Here is a 24,807-nt window from a genome sequence, read left to right as displayed (position 1 = left end):
TGAGCCCGGCTCCCGGATCTCTTAGCAGCTTTTACCTGTTTGTCATAGATCTCAAACTTCTTGTTCATCTCCTTGCGACGCTGCTCATATCCACTTTCAAAATCATCAAAATTTCCTCGATAAAAGTGGAGCTTCATATCATGGAGATGAATAATTTCATTGCAAACTGTATTAAGAAAATCTCGATCATGTGAAACTACAACAAGAGTTTTCTTCCACCTGCATAAGTATTCTTCCAACCACAGAACAGCCCTGAGGTCAAGATGATTGGTAGGTTCATCCAACAGCAGCAGAGTTGGCTGAACAAAGAGTGCTCTGGCTAATGAGATTCTCATTCTCCAACCACCACTGAAGGACTTTGTTGGACGGCCCTGCATATCTTTAGTGAAACCCAATCCAGCAAGAATCTTTGAAGCCTGAGCCTCAGCAGCATCTGATCCCATCAGCTGCAATTTTTCATACAATTCAGAGAGCTTCTCTCCCACGTCATCCCCTTCATCATCATCCTCATTCTCACCAGTGGACACGACTGATGAATCCTGCAACGCTGCAACTTCTTGACGAAGTTTAATGAGTTCTTCATTGGCAGAAACAACTGCTTCAAGGGCCGATCTATCATCACCAACGACCTCTTGTTCAACCAAAAGCACATCAATGTTTTTAGGTACAGGTATCTTTCTCCAAGCAAGAAGCTTTAATAGGGTAGACTTACCCATTCCATTGGGACCTACCAGTCCATATCTCTTCCCGTGAGAAATCTTTACTGATGCATTCTTCAACAGTTCCTTCCCACGAGCAGAAACTGAGAAATTGTCTATTGTTATATCTTTGACATTGGCATCAGCATCATCTCCACCATCAAGAACAGAAGCCCGGCTACCAATTACAACAGTAAATGCATCTCGATCATCCTTGAGGGCCTCCTGCTTGGCTAACTCTGCAGCCTGCGTAGCAAAAAAATCCTTCTTTTCTCGTTTCTTCAACTCTTTGTCACTCACAATTATGTCAAGTGTCGCAGCACTTCTATTCTGCCGTCCTTGCTTTTTCTGAATATCATTCTGCTTTTGCTCTTCCTCAGAACCCAATACATCTTCCTCTTCATCAGATGAAGGAAGATCTATCCCATCAGTATAAGACGAGACTTTCTGAGCAACTTTTGTCTTGGGCTTACTAGAAGCAGCTTTCTTTGGTTTATCAGGTTTTGCATCCATGCTGGCAAGCAATGCAGAAACTGAGAGTTTCTCCTTACCACCCTGCTTAGCCTTCGTAGAACCCTCATCTGATTTCTTCTTTCCCATAATGACGGCTGATCAACCACAAATGCAAATCAAACAACGAATATCCTTTAGTAAGAAACTGATCAAACAAAATCATACTACAACAAAGCTAAACAACGATCAAACAAAACCAACAACTAACTAACTACGTCTTGGTATGACAGACAAAAACCGACAAACTGGTTAAGACTTTAATATCTGACAATAAATTCAATTTGTAATTTCAACTGACATCATATTGAACCACCCAATCAGTTACGAGATTACTTCGTCTAATCCACATCACGAATGAGTCAAAAGACCACTCACCAGTCTTTATGCCTTTAAATAGAGTAGACCAACACACAACTAACTAACTACGTCTTGGTATGACAGACCAAAACCGACAAACTGATAAAGACTTTAACATCTGACAATAAATTCAATTTGTAATTTCAACTGACATCAGATTGAACCACCCACTCCGTTACGAGATACTTCGTCTAATCCACATCAAGAATGAGTCAAATGACCACTCACCGCCTTTACGCCTTTAGATAGACCAACACACAAGACTCCTCACACCAAAATTGTTAAAATCTGCATCAAAACCACAAATTCATAAGAAAACCACGCAAGACGTAAAAGCATCTTTTAACCAAATTTAACCCCCAAAATAAATTTTTATAAAAAACCAAATCAATCGAAAAAAACAAAAATTTTGTATCGAGATTCATTAAGGAATCACTTTTACGTCTATAATAGAGAGCTGGATCCTAGATCACATAAAAACACTGATGCTCTGGACTCGATATTAGTCTTAAGTTGCACTGCAAAAATCTTTTAAGTTCCGCTCATCAGTATATTAGATCCCAAGGAATCAGAGCCCATCCGATTGTTATTCCGGTAGATACGGCGTAGAAATGAGAAAGACGATGACGGTGGCCCGCGCCGGTGGAGAATCAGTGAGATCCTTTGTGAAACAAGGAAGAACATTACAGGGATAAGCAGTGGACGGTGGAGAAGTCGTAAAAGAAGGGTTTCAGTTAACTATTTATTGGTCAAAAGATTTATTTTAGGTTACCCTAAGCTCATTCTTTAAATCCTTTATTGAAAAAAAACATTGTATCTTATACTTCCTTCGAATAAGAGTTGAAACAACTACGCTGCAAATCCAGTAAACCTAGAAATATAATTGAAGTTCCAAATATGTATAAAAACTACCTTCATAACTTGCATATCAAATAAGATAGTAAATGTATCAAAATAAAAAAAAATCAAATAATAGTTTGAAATGGACAATGCATTGAAACAACCACTAAAAGACACTAACTCAGTCAAAAAGAGAGGAAGAAAATGTACAAACCAAGAAACATAAACACAGTTATACAAGAAAGGCCACACATACAACTAATGCCATTAATACAGCATCTCCATTGAAACAATTCAAAGCACGGATACCCACATTGATTAACTAAAGCCACCAACTTCAAAAAGAAAACATCCACCATAACAACAAAAGAAAACTATAATGCGTCAACAAAGAACAATTCTTTCCTTTTATTAACAGTAAAGTTAAATTAAGCACAGCCCACATACAAAATCGACTCCAAAATCAATTCACTTGAAACAAAAACGTAATCCCATGTCTGAACAAGCTCAAAGATACACAAAAAGCGCGCCCACATGAAATGCAGCAGCGCCAGTCACTTTAGACGGTTTTCTTGAAAAAAAATCACATATAATTCCTCGGAATTTCCTATAAAATATGTCTCGATTGACGCCAGAACACTGTTGCTATCAATTGAAGATACAGATAGACAAAATGAAGAAGAAAAAAGAGCAAACCTAGTATTTGAACAAGCAATGGTAGAGTGGGCGTTTGGATTGAGAGGGATAGGTTTTGGGAGCATATGCTTTGTCTTAAATAATGAAATATGCCTTTTTTTCTTTTCTTTTTTCTTATAATTATTTCTTTCTTTTATTAAATCTTTTTATCCATTTTTAAAGTTAATACCCTAAGTTAATTTGACATTTTTAATCTAATTTTTTTAAAAGATTAACCAAACTCCAATTATCCAATCATCGAGTCGGTACCAAATACTAATACATTACAAATTTCAATCATTAACAGTTGCAATATTATGATATATCAATAATCAACATTAAATATCCATAATTTAACCAATAATGATTATTAAAATAAAACGAGGCTCATGGTCTTATAGACAATGACATCCGAGCTCCTTCACTGTATTGAAATCCATTCCGAGCAGCTCATTTTATAAAAAAAAAAAAAAAAAACGAAGAAGAAGGCTGAGAATTGAACCCAAAATCCAAGCTTAACAAATTGAACCTAAATCGACGGTTTCACAAATATGAAAAGCCTATTCATACAAACGGAACATTGCAGACTACAAATCAATGCACAAATATGAAAACCCATTTCCACAAACTCAGTCAGCCATAACCGTAATAACCATCAAATATTCCTATTAACATCCTTCAACACTCCGAAACATTCCAAAAAAAACAAATTTTGTATACAAAAAACAAGAATACGAGAAAGAAAACGAGAAGAAATAGCAGAACCTACTCTTGCTTGGCCGCGCGAGTCTCGAGTGCCGACAACAGCAATCGTCTTCCTCGTGCCGTCGCTGGAGATGGGGAGCTTGCAATAGTTGGTTTGGGGCTAGGGTTTTAGGATTTAGATTTGGGGAGAAAAAAATGGTGAAGAAGAGTCTGGTGAGTGAAAAGAGAATGAGAAAGAAAAAGAAAAAGAAAAAGAAAGAGAAGTGGGCGGTGGTTAGGGGTGTCCCTCCACTTAACCGAACCTAACCGAATTCGGTTCGACGGTTTGAAAAACCGAAAACTGAATTGAATGTCATCGGTTCGGTTCGATTAAAACCGAATTGAAGTTCGATTTTTTGGTTTAAAAACTGAAAAATATTTTTTTTTAAATTAATTAATGCAATTAGAAGCACAAAATGCAAATTAACTTAGGCATTTCATCAAACACCTTCAAAGTAATATTGTAACTTATTTTTTTTTCATTTTTATGTAAGAGTTTAAGAAACCAATTAATCAAACCAGAAAACCTACTTATTGTCGTGACTCGTGTGAGATTGTTTTTGCAATTTTTTTATCTCGATCCGTCAATCGTCGGTTTCAGTTTCCTTTCTTTCTTTCCTTTCTCTATTCTCTTTCAGTTCAGAGTTTCTCTCTTCTCTTGTTTTCTTCTTTCTTCTGTAAGTATCGTCGCCGGTGCCAAGGAAAGGATTCTCTCTTTTCTTTCTTTCTTTCCTGTTTCTCTATTCTGTATTTTTGTTAATTTTTTTCATTTTCCTCTCTTGTTTATTTTTTTCAGTTTCCTCTCTTCAATCTTCTCTTGTTTTCTTCTTTCTTAGTTCTGTAAGTAAGAATCGTAAGGTGTCAAGTGTGAGTCAAGTCAATTCTTATTCCATATTAATATATATTACTAATATAATATTAATATATATAATTATATAATTTTTATATGTGTAAAAATATATTTTTTTATTATTTGCAAATTCGCCGAAAACCAAATTTTTTTTTAAAAAAACCGAAAACCGAACCGAAAATTTCAGTTTGGTTTTCGGTTCGAAGCGAATTTTAGGTTCGGTTCAGTTCGGTTAATTTTTCGATTTTCTGCAATAGCAGTGGTCCCCTAGCAGTGGTGTTGTGAAAGAAAGAGAAAAAAAATAAAAGTAAAATTTTTAATATTAAATATTATTATATTAAGTATCAAAATATTAATATATAATATAATATTTTAATTTATTGTTATAAATATAGACCATTAATTAGTTTAGTAGTAATATTATTAGTAAAACAAAATTCATACTGCACAATTTAATATCGTAGGAAAATATCCATAATCTAGAATAATGCAATTGAAATACATGAAATATTATATGGTTGAGATTAATATATATTTACAATCTGCAATAAATTTATATATTTATAAATGCTAGTTACATTGATGCAACTATCATCTTAAATTCTTGAACAATATAGATTAATCGGACCATCAAAATTCTAATCAAATCATTAGATATGATCAAACTTATAGAAAAATATATTTGGTAAAGTTTTAGACTTATTGGGTATATGGATGTCGAGATATCGTACTCGGAACATAAAACTAATCATTTAAGACGGTGTATCATTGAATCAGGCTATGTGATCTTAAATTATACCGTCCGATATGTTCTAATGAACATAATTTTATATATATTTAAATTTAGTATGAATCGGGTGCCCGAATTTCAGGATATCATAATTGTTGATTAAGTTTTTTGATTTCATTATATACATATATATAATAAAATAACTGTAAAAATTGTTCAACCATCATTATTATTATCATCATCATCATTATCTTTAGATTAATTCATAGAAATCACTAAATTTCGATATAAATTTATAAGTAATAAAATAAATTGCATAATTTATATTATGTATCTTGGTATAAATATAAAACTCAGAAATAAATATAAAAAAATCACAGTGAATTACTCGTTAATTTAAAAAAGTATAAGACAATACAAATATATATTAAAATATAACATCAAATTTATATGTGTCGTACTAAATAATTATTTTATAAAAAATATTATAATTTATTAAGTTGTTGATTAAACTTATTTTTGTATAAAAATTAAATGTATAAATAAAAGTACCATAATTTATTATTATTAAAAATAAAATGAATAATATGGATTAATAACTATAATATATGGTCAATTTTGAGTATAATATTAATAAAGTATTGCATATAAAATTAAATATATAAAAAAATTTAAAAATAAAAATATATATAAAATAAAATAGCATCAGCTCACCAGCGACTCATGATTGTAGGATTTCTAATATCTGTATAACCAACCAACAACTAAGAAGTATACATTGGTGCAATTCGAACGCATGGCCTCATGATTGTATGATTTAATTTTTTCCAACTAAACAAACATTTATGGTCGAAAGCTCTTCTTTTCTTTTTATTTACTAGCTATCATGACGTGTCATTGCTACATACATATAATAATAATATTGTATTTTAAAATATATTATAAATAAGAATATAATATATAAATTAATGAATTACATTTTAAAAAAAAATTATAAAAGAAAACCAACTTAAGTTACTTAATACAAAAAGAGAATTGGTTTAGTGGTGCTATAAAGACGTGGAGTCATATTTCAAAGAATGCCATTATCATTAATTTTAAGATTATCTAGTTAGGTGTAATTTCGCATTTTCAGTGGGTCTAAGTAATTTTTGAGTGAATGTGTAACTAACTTTTAGTTGTCATAATATTAAATGGCTAAGATAACTTTTAATATTGTTATTACTTAATTTGTTCTTGCTCTCATGTATGCCATTTTTGAGTGAATGTGTAGCTAATTTTTTATTATAAAAAAAGGCGGGATTTAATGACGGCTTTTTTATAATGGTTGTATGGTCGTTCCAATTGAACCGGCCATTGTAACGGTTTTGTAACGGATTGGATATGTTGACATCATTGAGGGGGTGATAAAAATATATTTATTTTGTAACAGCCATAACTGTTACTAAAGTCGTTACAAATATGTGGTGTGCAAAAAGACAGTTACAATTTATTGGCCGTTACTAATTTGCTACGATTTTTATAATGACTTTTAGGTAAAATAAGGAGCCATTACAATGATAGTGGGAAAAAACAGGTATATAAAAAGATGGTACTACAAAAATCGTAACAAGTGGAACGAATTTTTTATTAGAGGTCGTTACAAAAGCCGCTACAAAATAACAGAACATGAAGAGTTCTAAAAGCCGCTACAAGAGCCGGTAAAAACTAATTTAATATTTGGAACAACCAAACTAATAAGAAACTGTTACAATGGCCGTTCCCTATGGAGGAAAAAATGGTATTTGTAACGGCCAAATTATATATAGCTGTTACAAATTAATAATTTTGAAATCAAAATTAAAAAAATGGTGGAAATTCTAAATTAGATTGGTCGTTACAAAGGTAAATTACACTGGCCGTTATAAAAGCAGTTATAAAAGATGAGCCATTTTGAAAATTCAGATTGAAAGTATCTTTACATCCGAACACCCGATTCATACTAAATTTAAATGTATACAAGAATATGTCCATTAAATCATATCAGACGGTGTGATTTTAAATCACATGGCCTGATTTAAAAATACACCGGTTTGAATGATTACTATTCCGTTCCAGAAACGATATGTCGAAATCCGTATACCTAATAAGGCTACAATTTGGCTAAATGGATTCTTTCATAAGTGTGATCATATCTGACGGTTGGATCTTAATTTTGACAACCCGATTAATCTATGCAGTTCAACACTATAAGATGACAGTTACGTTAATGTAATACTAACATTTATGAACATACAAATTTATTATAAACTGCGTACATGTATGAATGTCAAATAATTTTTTTTTATTTTTTTTTACTATATTTTAATTATATTGTTCTAGTACAATGATACATTTTCATAACATTAAATCGTTGAAAACGGCATCTTTTTTTTTAATAAAATTAATTAATTAATTATAACGACTTTTGTAACATAATTTATCAAAATGGCATCGTATCTGTATTTTGTAATGGCCTTTGTAACAGATTTTTAAACGGTTATATTAAACTACATATTTTGTAACGACTTTTCAAATTTTGTAACTCTCTTTGGCACAGCTTTTGAAACGACCATGATCGTTCTAAAATTATATATATACAACACTTGCAAATTATATATATACAACACTTGTGAAATTTTACAAAAGATTTAAACAAATTTACAATTTAGTAATTTTAAAAAACATCTGCATTATTAAAAAATTTTCAAATTTCTGAAAATTTTAAAAAAATTTGCTTGAAAATTATTATGATAATGCTTGGAAATTTCTAATCTTTTTTTTGGGATTTTCTGTAATTTTAAAAGAATTTCAGAAAATTTTCATAATTTCTGAATTTTTTATTTTCTTTAATTTTAAAAAGACTCATAAATTTTTCATAATTTATGATATTTTTTATTTTTTGTAAATTTATGCATTTTTCTAAAATTTTATGTAATTTTCTCAACTTTATATGTAATTTTAATACATATGTATGTATTTTTTTTTTGTAAATTAGAGGACCATAATGTAATTTAAAAAAAAATAGGAATTTTAATAAAATTATTAAAAAATTAAGGACTACAATGAAAATTTTATTGAAATTATGCACCTAAATGAAGTTTTTTTTAGGAAATTAAAGGACCTTAATTTAATTTTGAAAAATATCAATTTTATGAAATTATTAGAAAATTAAGGATGCCAATGCAATTTTAGGAAAAATATGGACCCGAATGCAATTTGTAGGCAAAATTTGAACCTTAATGCAATTATTAGGAAAATTACAAAAAAAAATAATTTATTCAATAATAAAATACAATTATGTATTTTGAATGTTAATGAATTTTTAAATTGTAGATAATGACGATTGGTGCTCTGCCACCCCCGTATCGAGGTCGTGGTCGGGGCCTCGACCATCGCCCTCCTTGGGATGAACTAGCGGATGCACTTCCGACCGTCCCACAGCCCCACCGATACCTGCAGAGTCCCCCGCAATACACAAGCCCTGACAAGGTCGTAGGATGCACCCCCCACCACCACCACCAGCGCTACTACTTTCCCAATGGCCTAGAGGCGTTTCATCAACCTCCGGGATGTAAGGTACATATAACATTTGTTGTTAATTGATTTAATATTTTTTTATTTTTGAATTAATTTTAATATTTAATTATTATTTTCAGGTCAGACCACGATTTTCACATGGCCATCAATTTGGGTCAAAGGGCATTACCTGCATCCATGGGCTAACATATAACAGAACCCACAAGAGCACCAGCTATTCTGGTTTCAAAAATTGAAGGTAATAATAATATTATTTAATCTTAAGTAACGTTTATATTTTTAAAATTAAATTTTTATATAAATTTTTTTGTGTATTTTTCAAATATCGTACTGATGGGACTACGACAATGAGTCAATGTTCAAGCTTGTCAAGTCGCAGGCCGAGAAGTTCCTGCGAAAGCGGTTTGCTAAGGCACGGAACCAGTTGGCCCGATCATTGTGGCTGGCCGAGGAAATCTGTCGCCAGCTCCTCAAATTTTGGTCGAGCCCAGAATTTCAGGTACAGTCGGCCAAGAATAAGGTCAACCGAGCCATCAACACGGAAGTAGCTGCGACCGTCTACCACGGGGGGTCGTCATCTGTTAGGGTGTACAAGTGGAAGATGGTAAGCATTTCAAATCATATTAGTAAGTTTATTTAACTTTTTCTATTTTTAATCATTTTTATATTGATTTTTTAACAGAAGAAACAACTCGCACGACCCATCACTTAGATGGAGGTGTTCGAGAAGGTGTACAAAAAGAAGGAGGATGGCCAATGGAGCGGCTCGAGGATGGAGGAGGTCGCGGTAAGTAATTAAAAAAAATTGACATAATTTGTTCTTTTAATTTTATATTATTTTTTAATCTAATTATTTAATATGTTCGTAGGAAATGTTCTTGAGAATGATGAATGAACGCCAGAGAGAGCAAAATAGCAATGAAGAGCCTCCATTGTCCTCTCAAGGCTCCGTGGCTCCAGACTAGTAATAGGCCTGGATGTCAGCAACGGGTGGCCGGAAGAGGGGCCGAGTATTCAGTCTCGACTCCAAGGCCCACCACTCGATTGTTGGACCATCCCAACTGCCCAGTCAATTGCTCCCTCACCACCACAGGCGCAGCTCCCTGACATAGATGATTGATTGTTGGCACTCGAGCGATACATCAAAAGCATCGATCCCAACTGACTCGATTATCTGGCGCTTGAGCCTCTGGCTGATCCTTGGCACCCGATGCCAACGACGACGAACACGCGGCCGCTGGGGATAGTAATTTAGATTAGGATATTTATTTTGGTATTTTGGAAAAATATAATTTTGTAATAGTATTTTAATTAAATTATTTGTTTTATAGTATGTGTGTTTTATATAAATTTATTAACTTACTTTTACAAAAAAAGAATTTAAAATTTATTAAATAAAATATATTAAAAAAATTTAAATCAAATAAATATTAAAATATATTAAAAAATTAATAAATTTTGTAACTGCATTGTAACGACTTTTGTAAACCAATAAAATATAAAATCGTTAGGCCGTTACAAATAATGTGCCAAAAACAATTACAAATTAAATACCAGGCCGTTTAAAAAATTGTTACAAAATGAGTGAAAAAACAGATACAAATGCGGTGCCAAAAATGGATACAAATATAATACAAAAACAGTTACAAAGAGCATTACAAAAATTGTTCCAAATATCTGGCAAAACCAGACTTAAATGTGTTACAAAAGCCGTTACAATAACTTTTTTATCAAATCCAACCTAGTAGTTATAAAAACCGTTCGAACTTAATTTTTTTCATGTTACTAGTTTTATAACGGCTACAAAAGCCGTTACAAATTACTTTATAACGCCTCATTTAGCCACGATAGACTTAGCCGTTACAAAAGCCGTTCTAAAAAAAAGGCATTACAAAATTTTAAAAAAAAAGAGTCGTTCCAATAAAATAATTTTTTCGTTGTGTTTGGTTGCCATATTATTAAGTGGCTAAGATAATCTTTAATATAATTATTACTTAATTTGTTCTTACTCTCTTTTGATTACTTTTATAATTTAATGTATGCCATTTTTTGTTAGTAAAATGTATAACCTATAACCAAAACTTATCATGATTATGTTTATTTAAATTTTTCTAGTTAACGCACATTTAATCTTTTCGTACAAATATTCTCTATTTAATTTTTATATAATTGATCGATTTAACGTTTATTCTTTTTTTTGTATTTTAATTTTAAAAAATATAGTTCTCTTTTGTTTTTTATTTGTCATTTTTTCTATTTCTATGTTCAACATAATAACTCATTTTCTATTATATATGTATTTGGCATCCTCCATGGTATCGATATCCCAAACATTCTTTATGGTCGTGTTATGTGCCTCTCGAATTTGTGCTTTTCTAGTGTGGTGGGAGTCATCTCCATGTGACCCTCCTACAATCATCTATATGACCCCCTCTCTAGGAGGGTCGTTGGCTTTAGGTTTTCCCTCAAAGGTTTTTCCACACTCTTCTTTGGGTGAAGATTCCGGAGGGGAGATCTTCACTTCCTTCCCTTTATTTGCTTCTTACTTGAGGTAGGGTCCTGTTCCCCGGGCTTTTTTCCAGCAGACATATTCCAGGAGATACCCATTTTAGATGAGCCTCTATATCTCATTTTTCAGGTGCCGACATTCTTCAGTAGTATGACCACAATCATTATGGAAGAGAAAGAACTTGCCGGGCTTGGGACGTTGAGGTTGCTCTCTCCACGACCGAGGGCGGGTGAGCAAGCATTTTCCTTCGTTCGCCATACGGGCTTGGGTAATAGGCACCGCGAGAGGAGTGTAAACGGCGTGGATCCTGTGGAAGGGTGCCTTCTTGTCCCTAAATGCGATGCGCTGCTTCTTGAAGGGGGTCTCCTCCCTAGCCTCTTTCCTCTTTTCTCCCCGAATTTCCTTTTTGGCAGCGCGGGCGTCTTCCATGTTAATATACTTGGTTCTGCGAGCCAAGAGGGCATCGAACTTCGAAGCAGGGTTTCTGGCCAGGGAGTTGAAGAAGTCCCCGTCCAAGAGTCCTTGCGAGAAGGCACTAACCTTCACCTCTTGTGTGGTGGAAGGTACCTCCAAGGCCGTGGTGTTGAACCTTTGTAGGTACTCTCTTAGCGGCTTATTGTTCCTCTGCCGTACGGCAAAGAGGCTGAGCTTTAAACCATTGTTGCGCAACCTTGGCGAGGGTAGAGACGAAAACTCGACACTTGATTTCATCTGTTACTTGTGCAATAAAGCTGCATTCTCAAAATGCCAAAGGTGTTCTTGGGGGTCAGTCGACCCATCATACTTAGCAATAGCAGGGGTGCGGCAATTTGCAGGGAGCTCGTTCGCTATCACAGTGTCTGTGAAGGGGACACCCTGCTGTTCTTCTCCAGGGTCTCCTGCTATTTGGTGTTGCACGTCCTGGAGACCTTTTTCAAGGCGCTCTAGTCGAGCCAGCCACTGTTGGGGAACCTCCTGGGGAGTTGTTGGAAGGAGCCCTTGTGCCGCGGTAGGCAGGGCCCTAGTCACAACAACGCCTCCTTCTGGTGGGCCTCCTATTGCTCCTTGAGGAATGCCTACTTCCACCACAGGGGCTAAGCGAGTAGGAACCAGTCCCGCCATTTGCTCTAGAATGGCTGCTGCAACTACTTGTTCGATTGCGCCTAGCAAGGCTGGGAAAAGTTCGCTTGATGTAGTGTCAAATGAGGTGATTCGTCTTGGAGGATCAGCCAACGGCTCCGTCACTCTAGGAGACAGCATTGGAGCTGGGAAGGATCGGGTAGACCCTCCTACGGGTGCTAGGGAGGCCCCTACAACAACCTGCAGAGGCTGATTATTGCTGGGTACCTTTACGGTCTTCTGTTTTTAGAGGGATTGTTGGGGGTTTCCACGGTGTCTCACGCCTCTAACTCAGTTTCCTAGATACGGCGCCAATTGATGCGTGCGATTTTAGCACGGGTCCAAGGTCTTTGGATCTCGATATCGGATTTGGGGCTAATTGAGTGAAAGTTCTTGAGAAAGAGGACCTGCAAAACAACAAGTTCGCATTCAGATACTTAAGTTAGTACCGAATTTAAAAATAAATAAATATAAAGATAAATTATAACGAGAAATTGTGAGAAAAATAAGAATTTCGTAAGCAAGAGCACGAATTAGAATAGTAGCATAGCAGTAAGGGTGGTTCTCGAATGTGGAAAGGGGTATCCGCTGAGAGGTGCCCTATGTATTGATAGAGGAGGAGTCGCTCTACGACATGAGTTCTAGGAGGTGTGTCTGGCAAGGGAGGCGGGATAAGATTGCTTCTTTATCCGTTCATTGAGCAGCAAGTCTCTAGGTGAGGGGGGACTCCTCCTTTATGAAGACTCTTGCTTCGCAAGGAGTCCTCTTAGGGTGACGAGTGTGACTTCTTAAGGGCATCTTCTTTCCTCGGGCTGGGCTTAGAAAAGGACAGCAGGCCTTCGTGTTGGGCCCTCTTCTTGGGCCGAGCTTGCAGGTTTCATCCTTGGACAGATTCAAAGGTGGGGGGCTCCTATTTGGGCTGAGCCTAGTGAGCCTTCCTCTTGGGCGGTTTTGAGGAAGTAGGCCTCCTTCTTGGGCTAAGCGCAACACCTTTGGGCGGGCTGCCTCTCTCTTAGGTTTGTGGGCCTGACTTGGGCTTGACAATTCTTCTCGGGCCATACCCATCAGTATGTATTATCCAATCTATCTTATTACTTATAAATTAATATCGAAATTTAGCGATTCCTATGAATTAATCGAAAGATAATAATGATAATAATAATGATGGTTGAATAATTTTAATTGTTTTTATTGTTATTTTATTATATATAATGAGATCAAAAAGTTTAATCAACAATTACGATATCTTAAAATTCGGTCACCCAATTCATACCAAATTTAAATACATATAAGACTATGTTCATTAGATTATATCAGATAGTATGATTTAAAATCACATAGCTTAATTCAACAATACACCATCTTGAATGATACTCTTATGCTCCGAGTATGATATACCCAATAAATTTAAAACTTTACCAAATATATTTTTTTGTAAGTTTGATCATATCTAATGGTTTGATTTGAATTTTGACGGTTCGATTAACCCATATTATTTGACAATGTAAGATGATAGTGATATCATTGTAATACTACTATTTATAAATATATAAATTTGTTGCAGATCTGAACATATATTAATCTCAACTATAAAATATTTTTATGTATTTCAATTGCATTATTCTAGATAATGGATACTTTTTTACATTATTAAATTATTCAATATGAATTTTATTTTATTTTTGGGTATATTTTACTGATTATATTACTACTAAACTAATTAATAGTTTATTCTTATAACAACAAATTAAAATATATATTTAATATAACAATATTTAATATTAAAAGATTTACTTTATCATTTTTCTTTTTCTTTCACAACACCACCGCCCACTTCTCTTTCTTTTTCTTTCTCTTTCTCTTTCTCCTTCACTCACCAGACTCTTCTTCACCATTTTTTCTCCCCAAATCTAAATCCTAAAACCCTAGCCCCAAACCAAGTATTGCAAGCTCCAATCCATCTCCAGCGACGACACGAGGAAGACGATTTCTGTTTTCGGCAATCGAGACTCGCGCGGCCAAGCAAGAGCAGGTTTTGCTATTTCTTCTCGCTTTCTTTCTCGTATTCTTTGTTTTTGTATACAAAATTTGTTTATTTATTTTTGAATGTTTCGGAGTGTTTAAGGATGTTATTAGGAATATTTGATGGTTATTACGGTTATGGGTGACTGAATTTGTGGAAATGGGTTTTTCATATTTGTGCATTGATTTGTTGTCTGCAATGTTCCGTTTGTATAAATGGGTTTTTCATATTTGTTGAAATCTTCGATTTTAGGTTCAGTTTGTTGGAAGCTTCGGTTTTGGGTTCAATTTGAGTTCAATACTCAGCCTTCTTTTTCGTTCTTTTTTTTTTTTAAATGAGCTGCTCGGAATGGAGTTCAATACAGTGAAGGAGCTCGAATGTCATTGTCTATAAGACCATGAGCCTCGTTTTATTTAATGATCATTATTAGTTAATTATGGATATTTATTGTTGATTATTGATATATCATAATGTCGCAACTGTTAATGATTGAAATTCTTAATGTATTAGTATTTGGTACCGACTCGATGATTGGATAATTGGAGTTTGGTTAGTCTTTTTGAAAAAATTAGATGAAAATGTCAAATTAACTTAGGGCATTAATTTTAAAAATGGATAAAAAGATTTAATAAAAGAAAGAAGTAACTATAAGAAAAAAGAAAAGGAAAAAGGCATATTTCATTATTTAAGACAAAGCATATGCTCCCAAAACCTATACCCTCTCAATCCAAACGCCCATTCTACTATTGCTTGTCCAAATACAAGGTTTGCTCTTTTTTCTTCTTCATTTTGTCTCTCTGTATCTTCAATTTGATAGCAACAGTGTTCCGACTTCAATCGAGACATATTTTCTAGGAAATTATTGAGGAATTATATGTGATTTTTTTTCAAGAAAACCCTCTAAAGTGACTGGGCCGCCGCATTTCATGTGGGTGCGCTTTTTCTGTACCTTTGAGCTTGTTCTGACATGGGATTACGTTTTTGTTTCAAGTGAATTGATTTTGGAGTTGATTTTGTATGTGGGGTGATTTAACTCTGTTAGTAAAAGGAAAGACGCTTTCTAGTTTTCTTTTGTTGTTATGGTGGATGTTTGCTTTTTGAAGTTGGTGGCTTTAGTTCATTAGTGTGGGTATCTGTGCTTTGAATTATTTCAATGGAGATGCTGTATTAATGGCATTAGTTGTATGTGTGGCCTTTCTTGTAAAACTGTGTTTATGGTTCTGTGTTTGTACATTTTCTTCCTGTCATTTGGATTGAGTTAGTGTCTTTTAGTGGTTGTTTCAAATGCATTTTCCGTTTCAAACTATTATTTGATTTTTTTTATTTTGATACATTTACTATCTTATTTGATATGCAAGTTATAAAGGTAGTTTTTATACATATTTGGAACTTCAATTGTATTTCTAGGTTTACTGGGTTTGCAGCCTAGTTGTTTCAACTCTTATTCGAAGTAAGTATAAGATACAATGTTTTTTTTTTCAGTAAAGGATGTAAAGGATGAGCTTAGGGTAACCTAAAATAAATCTTTTTGACCAATAAATAGATAACTGAAACCCTTCTTTTACAACTTCCCGCCGTCCGCTGCTTATCCCTGTAATGTTCTTCCTTGTTTCACAAGGGACCTCACTGATTCTCCACCGGCGCGGGCCACCTTCATTGTCTTTCTCTCTTCTATGCCGTATCTACCGGAATAACAACCAGACAGGCTCTGATTCCTTGGGATCTAATATACTGAGGAGCGGAACTTAAAAGATTTTCACAGTGCAACTTAAGACTAATATCGAGTCCAGAGCACCGCGTTTTACGTGATGTAGGATCCAGCTCTCTAATATAGACGTAAAAGTGAATCCTTAATGAATCTCGAAAATTTTTGTTTTTTCAATTGATTTAGTTTTTCTTTAAAACTTATTTTGGGGGTTAAATTTGATTAAAAGATACTTTTACGACTTGCGTGGTTTTCTTATGAATTTGTGGTTTTGATTCAGAATTTTGGTGTGAGGAGTCTTGTGTGTTGGTCTATTTAAAGGCGTAAAGGCTGGTGAGTGGCCTTTTGGCTCATTCTTGATGTGGATTAGACGAAGTAATCTCGTAACTGATTGGGTGGTTCAATATGATGTCAGTTGAAATTACAAATTGAATTTATTGTCAGATATTAAAGTCCTAACCAGTTTGTCAGTTTTGGTCTGTCATACCAAGACTTAGTTAGCTAGTTGTGGGTTTTGTTTGATTGTTGTTTAGCTTTGTTGTAGTATGATTTTGTTTGATCGGTTTCTTACTAAAGGATATTTGTTGTTTGATTTGCATTTGTGGTTGATCAGCCGTTATTATGGGAAAGAAGAAATCAGATGAGGGTTCTACGAAGGCTAAGCAGGGCGGTAAGGAGAAGCTCTCAGTTTCTGCATTGCTTGCCAGCATGGATGCAAAACCTGATAAACCAAAGAAAGCTGCTTCTAGTAAGCCCAAGACAAAAGTTGCTCAGAAAGTCTCGTCTTATACTGATGGGATAGATCTTCCTTCATCTGATGAAGAGGAAGATGTGTTGGACTCTGAGGAAGAGCAAAAGCAGAATGATATTCAGAAAAAGCAAGGACGGCAGAATAGAAGTGCTGCAACACTTGACATAATTGTGAGTGACAAAGAGTTGAAGAAACGAGAAAAGAAGGATTTTTTTGCTACTCAGGCTGCAGAGTTAGCCAAGCAGGAGGCCCTCAAGGATGATCGAGATGCATTTACTGTTGTAATTGGTAGCCGGGCTTCTGTTCTTGATGGTGGAGATGATGCTGATGCCAATGTCAAAGATATAACAATAGACAATTTCTCAGTTTCTGCTCGTGGGAAGGAACTGTTGAAGAATGCATCAGTAAAGATTTCTCATGGGAAGAGATATGGACTGGTAGGTCCCAATGGAATGGGTAAGTCTACCCTATTAAAGCTTCTTGCTTGGAGAAAGATACCTGTACCTAAAAACATTGATGTGCTTTTGGTTGAACAAGAGGTTGTTGGTGATGATAGATCGGCCCTTGAAGCAGTTGTTTCTGCCAATGAAGAACTCATTAAACTTCGTCAAGATCTACTAAAAGTTTGACATAATTACGAATAATTTTTTATTATTTAAAAAATTAATAATACCACATAATAAATTATGTTGTTTTTAGATGAAAGTCTGAATTTTTTGAAATTATCAATTTTGTTCTTACTTAAAACTTTGTAAAGAAGTCAGATGAGCCGAATGGAAATTTAATTTTGAAAAAATATAAAAAATATCCACTTAATTCATAAAAAAATATAATTTTTTTTAAAAAAAATAAATAAAATTGTAATTCATAGTTCATAAGGACATTTTGGTCAATTTATCAAAAAAATAGATAAAATTTAACTGAGATTGTGCTAGTTGTTGGACGTATGCAAAATCAACGAGTATTAATAATTTTTCAAACAACAATGATGTATTAATTTATGATTGTATCAGACCTCGTGGAGGCTCGTTCTAATTCTCCCAAAATTTAATTATTATGTAGTTACATATAGACAGCAGGAAAAGGTCAAGGACCGAGCCAAATTTGCTGCTGCCAAGGAAGCTGCAAAGAACAAGGGTAAAGGGAAGGTCGATGAAGATGATACCTTACCAGAGGCCCCTCAGAAATGGAGAGATTATACTGTGGAGTTCCATTTCCCTGAACCCACTGAGTTAACGCCACCACTTTTGCAGCTGATTGAAGTTAGCTTTAGCTATCCTGGTCGAAATGATTTCAGGCTCTCTAATGTGGATGTTGGCATTGATATGGGGACCCGTGTTGCAATTGTCGGGCCCAATGGAGCTGGGAAATCGACCTTGCTCAATCTTCTTGCCGGAGATATAGTTCCAACTGAGGGTGAAGTAAGGAAAAGTCAAAAATTGAGGATTGGTAGATACTCACAGCACTTTGTGGATCTACTGACAATGGATGAAACACCAGTTCAATATTTGCTTCGTTTACATCCAGATCAAGAAGGGCTGAGCAAGCAGGAAGCTGTTCGTGCAAAGCTTGGTAAGTATGGACTTCCCAGCCACAACCACCTGACTCCAATCGCAAAATTATCTGGAGGGCAGAAAGCACGTGTAGTTTTCACTTCCATATCCATGTCCAAGCCACACATTCTGCTATTAGATGAACCAACCAATCATTTGGATATGCAAAGTATTGATGCATTGGCAGATGCCCTTGATGAGTTCACTGGTGGAGTCGTCCTAGTTAGTCATGACTCGAGACTTATATCACGTGTTTGTGAAGATGAAGAAAAAAGCGAAATATGGGTGGTAGAGAATGGAACAGTGGAGGCTTTCCCAGGATCATTCGAGGATTACAAGGAGGAACTTATCAAGGAAATTAGAGCAGAGGTTGATGACTGATTAGGTTCATATCCTACATAGATTGATTTTCGAAACTACTTAATAAGATTTGCCATTGGTTTTCTTTCAAGTTGGTGAACTGACTAGATAAGTAAATTTGGAGTGTAATCATTTTACGGGTGTTGGTAATGCGTAATCACTTTTACTTGTAATTGTACCATTTACCTATATTTTTTGGTGGTTAATCACATCAAGTTTTGGTGCTAATCTACTTCGTTTGATATATCCATTGTATCTTTAGCTTTTGTTTGGGATTCTTGATCTAAAATTCTTCATATGCCAAACATAATACTCTGCTGTAGATGTGTAAATATTTTCAGTTCCTATGGTCCAATCTAACTTTCTAGATCTTGAGCTTAAATGAGTTGATGCAGCTGGTTAACAGGAACCTCTTTAATGCTGTTCCCTTCTCCGAATTACGTTCTTGCACTCTATTTAGTTTTTATGGTTGTTTTTGGGTTTCTGAGGAGAAGAAAGAACTGATGCAGATTCTTGCAAATCACTCAATGCTACTTTGAGTTATTACCATTGGAATTGATGCAACAACTGAGAAAGGCGATTTCCTTCTCTTTTTGTTCCGACAAACTAAGAACTTCAACCTTGCACTTGATGTACTATTTCAGTTTGTTGGTTAGGTTGGAGCACTGTAGTATTTATATCACTACGACTTTCTCTTCAAGTGACAGATTTATTTCAATTATCATAGCACCAATACAAAGAATTTCCATACCAGCTACCCATGAATTTCTGCATGGGTTTACATAGATTCTAATAAACCACTGGGGCAAAATCAAGGAAAGAAGAGCTCAAAAGCAAGGAAACAAGGAGCAAAGTGAAGAAAAGAAGCTTCATTTTCAGTCAGCTAACAAACTAAAAAAATGCTATATCACTCGACTACGGGAGCTGTGACGACGACCAATGGCCTACCCGACTATATTTATAGTGAAGCATAAGGATTTAAATAGGGAGAGATATTCCCATACACGTCAAGAAAACAGAGGCAGTAAGTTTTTTTTTATTCACCTTCTCAAAACATCATTCATAATCAAATGCTATCTCTAACTGACCATATTACAATCCTTGTTTGTCACAAGAAATTGGATTACAATCCAATAGGACATAAGGAGGAGTGATGTAGGACATCGTTCAGAATCGATGGTTTGGAGCCTAAGAATTTACTAAGAAGTTCACACTAGGCTTGAGACTTCATAAAATTGGTTCGATATATCAAAGGATCATACTAGGTATGATTTGATAAAATTGAGCCTATGGTCAGTGGGATTTAGGTTGAGTTCTAATGCGTTTAGTGTGTAACGTCTTACTCAGTTAGAATGAGGTTAAGATATTCTTGGAAACACTAAGACATAGATATAACTGTTCACGAAATTCTCCATAAAAGGAATTGGATTCCTACACAAGGAATGAGCTGTTCAAGAATTAGTTGGAGGAGACTGAAGAGAAAGCTCAAGCTGTTCGAGACTCAGTTATGTCTGATTGATGAGAAAGCTCAAGCTGTTCCAGACACAGTTGCGTCTAACTGATGAGAAAGCTCAGATGTCTTGGACAACCCCTACGCCTATGTCGAAGATAGCACAAAACTGTTGGTTTAGTGTGTTGGACTTGATGTTGTGTATGCAGGCATGACACAACGTATATCGAGAATATGCCGATGTGGCAATAGAAAGTCGTCAGGAGTAGTTTTTAATACCTGAGTAAGGAAAGAAGTGTTTTTGATACACGATTTGTGGAGAGTTGATTCTAGAAGGCTAAGCGATACTAGTTTTCAGATTCATGTGAATAATAGATAAGTCCTGAAAACGTTCGGACTTGATGGCAGGCGTAGTAGCTTGAAAGGATTTCAAACGACTTTAACAAGTCGGTCTTAGAAAGTGGTTTGGATTGAATAATATTCATTGGATGGATATGGTGCCTAGCATGGTTGAGCCGGTTGTAGCCTTGGAGGTGAACGACAAGGCTAGGGTGAAAGCCTTTGGGCCTGAGATCTCATTCAATAACAACTATCTGCAGGCAACGATGGTGAAGGAAATACATGGTTCGACCGTGTAGCTCTAGCAGAAAATAAAATAGATTGACGAAACCAAGCCGATATCATAGATTGCTCATGTTCAGAGGGTTCTGAGTATCATGGATAATTGGCTTAATGGTCAAGTGGAACATTATTGGAATGGGTGACCAAAAGCCAATTGGATTGGGTATTTTCCATTCGCCAATCTTTATCAAATAATATTGAATTGATGAATACAATATGAGTTCATCAAATTGGCAGTGTATTTCGTTGTGCTTACCGTTGATATAGAGCGGGGTTTCAATGTCACAACCAAATGCTCACAAACCAAAAGGTTAAACTCGTGGAGTTGGATTGTGCATCAGTTTGGCAGTCATGAAACCAATTCTCGAGGGTCAGTTTAAAATGTTCGAAGTCGAGTACCTCGAGACAGGACATCAAGGATCCAATAGAGACTTGCATTAAGTACAACGCCTTCACAAATTAGATGGCCCACCCATGGTAAACGGGTATTTCTAGGGTCTTTGTTTTGTCACCCCCTAATATATGGGCAGTAAATATAATTAAGCCATAATAATAATAATATAATATACATTAGGTCGGCAATCACAATACTAATCCTCGTTTCAGATTAATTAATATCTTATTAGCTATGAATTATGTCTCGTTAAAGTAGTCAATATGTCGAATATTTTTTGACACAAGTGGTTTTGAAATTTGAAGGAGTAAAGCAAGAAAATAAATGGAAATTGGGGTAAAATTCATTTTAATCGTGGACTTTTCAAACCAACTTCAGAATCATTCATATATTTTTAATTAATTTTAAATTAATTTTTTCAATAATTTTTTGGCATTAATATCCACGCTAAACTATATGATTTTCTTAAATTACTCTTTATAAATTAAAGTTTTAACTTATTGGTATAATGGTCCCTCATATTTAATTTATCTGATTTAATCTGTTTCTGAATATTTTTTCACTATTGCATTATTCCCAGAATGTTTTATTTTTAGGTTATAATTTGACCTATTTTTCAAGAAATAAAATACATAGCAACAGTGATTCTAAAACCAAATTCAATTATTCTTTTTATCCAAAACAATCATGGGTTTTTTTTATTTTAAATTTACATATTTTATTTTATTTTTAAACGCTACTAGATTAAAATTCTTGGTTTTATTTTTTCAAAAAATATTAATTTGAGGGGTAATCCCAACTCTTTTAAGGTTGAGCTTCAGGATTGTGAACATGCAGATTGGGTTTCATATTTAGTTTCATTAATTTGAGGGGTACACCCAACCTAAAGAATACCTCTTTAAGAATGGGCTTCTAGAAAAAAAAAGAAAAAAAGAAAAAAAAAGAAAGAAAGAACATGTTTTTTTTTTTTTTTTTCATTTTCATTTTTTTCCTTTTTTACAAAATCATGTGCTTTTCTTCTAGGTCTTATAAAAATAAGTTGAGGGCCCAAATTAGCCTTTTAAAGATTGTGCTAAAAAATTAATAAAAAAATAAAATCATATGCAATTGTGCTCATTATAGATAGAAATCCCAAGAAATTCTAAGTAAACTTAGAAATAAATGTGGATTCATATTGATTGACTAACGGCAACGTTGTTGTGAATTTGAAGGCACATAAAACATCTCTTATGAGCATCTTCGCAAATCTACAATCTAAAAAAAAAAAAATTAAAAATGAAAAAAACTAAGTTTCATATCAAAATGACAGAAAATTAGTTTGATATTAATGTACATGTCATTTGTATTTATCGGACTTTGCTTAGACAAATATTCTTAAAAGAATGTCTACAAATTTGTTAATAAATTTAGGAACGAAAGGAAACTAAATTTCACATGTTTACACATGAGAATGGTATAAAGAAACAAATGGAATCCTTCATTTTCTGCTGGTGATAATGGAATTCTTGGGATGAAGTTTTGTTTTCCGACATATTGTCCGACAACAATTTCTGTATGAATAACGTTATCTTCAAAGTTTCTGCGTACCATTCTGGTCCCATTAAATTAACCATCACTGGGGTCTAAATTTCTTCAAAATTAACTTGGGAGGGGGCATGCCATTTGGTGTCAAAGAATGCAAGAACTCCAGTTAGTGTCATCAATTGCCTCATCAAAACTACTGAATATTTTTATTTGACCTAGAAACATACTGATCATCTTATCATTTAACTTATCTACTGTTTCATTCTTGCATGCAAGTATCGCCCGACTTGTCATGTAACTTGCCGAATTTAAATTATGTCTTAATGAAGCAAATATGGCATCAATAAGCTGTTGTTCAGATGCATCCTCATCATCCGTATCATATTTAATGACCATTTCATCTGGAATTTGAATGTTGCCATTTGAATCTACAGGTTCAGTCCCGTTTAAGGAAAAATATTATTTTAGTCCGCTAAGTATGTCTAATTTTAATTTTAGTCTGATAACTATGTCCATTTTTGTTTAGGTCCAGTAACTTACGAAATTGCTTACTTTTAGTCCTCTGGCAGATTTTCGAACAATTTTACTCCTATGAGTGCATATGGACTAAAACTACCTCTCAAAAGTTGCATAGAGGTAAAATTATCCGAAAATCTGTTAGAGGACTAAAAGTAAGCAATTTCGTAAGTTACTGGATCTAAACAAAAATGGACATAGTTATCGGACTAAAATTAAAATTAAGCATACTTAACGGACTAAAATAATACTTTTCCCGAAATATTAGATAGGTCATAAGAATACATGCTTTTTCCCATGCTCTCTAAAATAGATTGGATACTTAGTTTTACACATTCTTGAATGAACTGAATTTCCTGATACTCTTTTGAAGTCTTCTGATATTGCTTCAAAGTACGTATCCCAAAGTTTCATCACATCTGTTGGTTCACAATAAATTAAGATTGTGACAACCTTCGTAATGCATGTGGTGTCCGAAATGTGATTGCTTCATGTAGACACTCCAACAAACTTTCATCAGATTCTAAGAATCCCCTTCTTTGAAACCGGAACAGACCACGCCATTTACTGTGAGAAGATACTCAAATGATGTTGCTCCCTTTACATGATTCAATAACAATCTCAAGTAATATCTTTCTCCTTCCATAGGGTTAGTACCATATAGTCTACCAATTACCTCTCTTTTTTGTCTCTCGGACCGCATATCTGTCGGGCTTTGATCATAATCCAAGTTGGGGGATGCCTACAACCTCCTTCCTTTGCCAATCTATTTTTGGTGGACACCCGCCAAAGTTGCTTGCCAGGCCCTCTTGGGCCTTTTAAAATGTTACAGGCCTTTCGTTTTTTTCTTGTTTTTGGATCATTTGGTCTTCTTTGAGCTAACCTATTTTTATGCATATCATATATATTTAAAAATATCAATATTCAATTAGTTTTGATTAATTCGCATAAAAGAAGTAAAATCGAATAAAAAACCATATTTAAAAAAAAAAACCAAATACAAAAATTTTGGATCGAAAAATATATAAGAATATGGGTTATGTCGGAAAATTCTAGTCCAAACCTAACTCGGTCAAACCTAAACTAATTATATGGCAAGTGTATTGTGCTTGATGTACAATTTACAAAAAATGACCAACTTTATCACACTTAATCTGTGATTGGTTTGCCAATGAGACTTGACTCAGTTGGCGAAACTGAGGCCCCATCACTTAAGATCATGGGTTCGAACCCTTGCTTAATGTGTGGGATATTGTGTCTATTGGATACTAGGTGTTGTTTCTACTGTAATTGTTGCAATAGTGATTGATATCCGATAGAAATAATTGTAATCAATTT

At 34.4% G+C, this 24,807-nt stretch overlaps 2 protein-coding genes across 2 annotated transcripts in view; one reads left to right on the top strand and one right to left on the bottom strand.

Annotated features, from left to right (window-relative positions):
- The window catches only part of LOC105157103 (ABC transporter F family member 4-like), a gene marked incomplete at its 3' end in the record, with an annotated part of 4,297 nt that extends 257 nt beyond the window's left edge, over positions 1-4,040 (bottom strand). Inside the window, 3 exon segments of the mRNA XM_011073404.2 lie at position 1; positions 3-1,306; positions 3,853-4,040. The exon segment at position 1 is cut by the window's left edge and continues 257 nt beyond it. Of these exon segments, the coding sequence (XP_011071706.2) occupies position 1; positions 3-1,298 (1,297 nt within the window).
- Positions 14,396-19,206, top strand: LOC105157109 (ABC transporter F family member 4-like). The gene is made up of 3 exons (XM_011073410.2): positions 14,396-14,604; positions 16,914-17,674; positions 18,065-19,206. Exons 2-3 carry the CDS (start codon positions 16,922-16,924, stop codon positions 18,983-18,985), a joined length of 1,674 nt encoding a protein of 557 aa, XP_011071712.1. The 5' UTR covers positions 14,396-14,604; positions 16,914-16,921; the 3' UTR covers positions 18,986-19,206.

The sequence above is a fragment of the Sesamum indicum genome, linkage group LG3 (assembly GCF_000512975.1).
Source record: "Sesamum indicum cultivar Zhongzhi No. 13 linkage group LG3, S_indicum_v1.0, whole genome shotgun sequence".
Classification (NCBI taxonomy): Eukaryota; Viridiplantae; Streptophyta; class Magnoliopsida; order Lamiales; family Pedaliaceae; genus Sesamum; species Sesamum indicum.
Note: the sequence above shows the minus strand (reverse complement) of the source record. Positions and strands in the feature narration are given on the sequence as shown.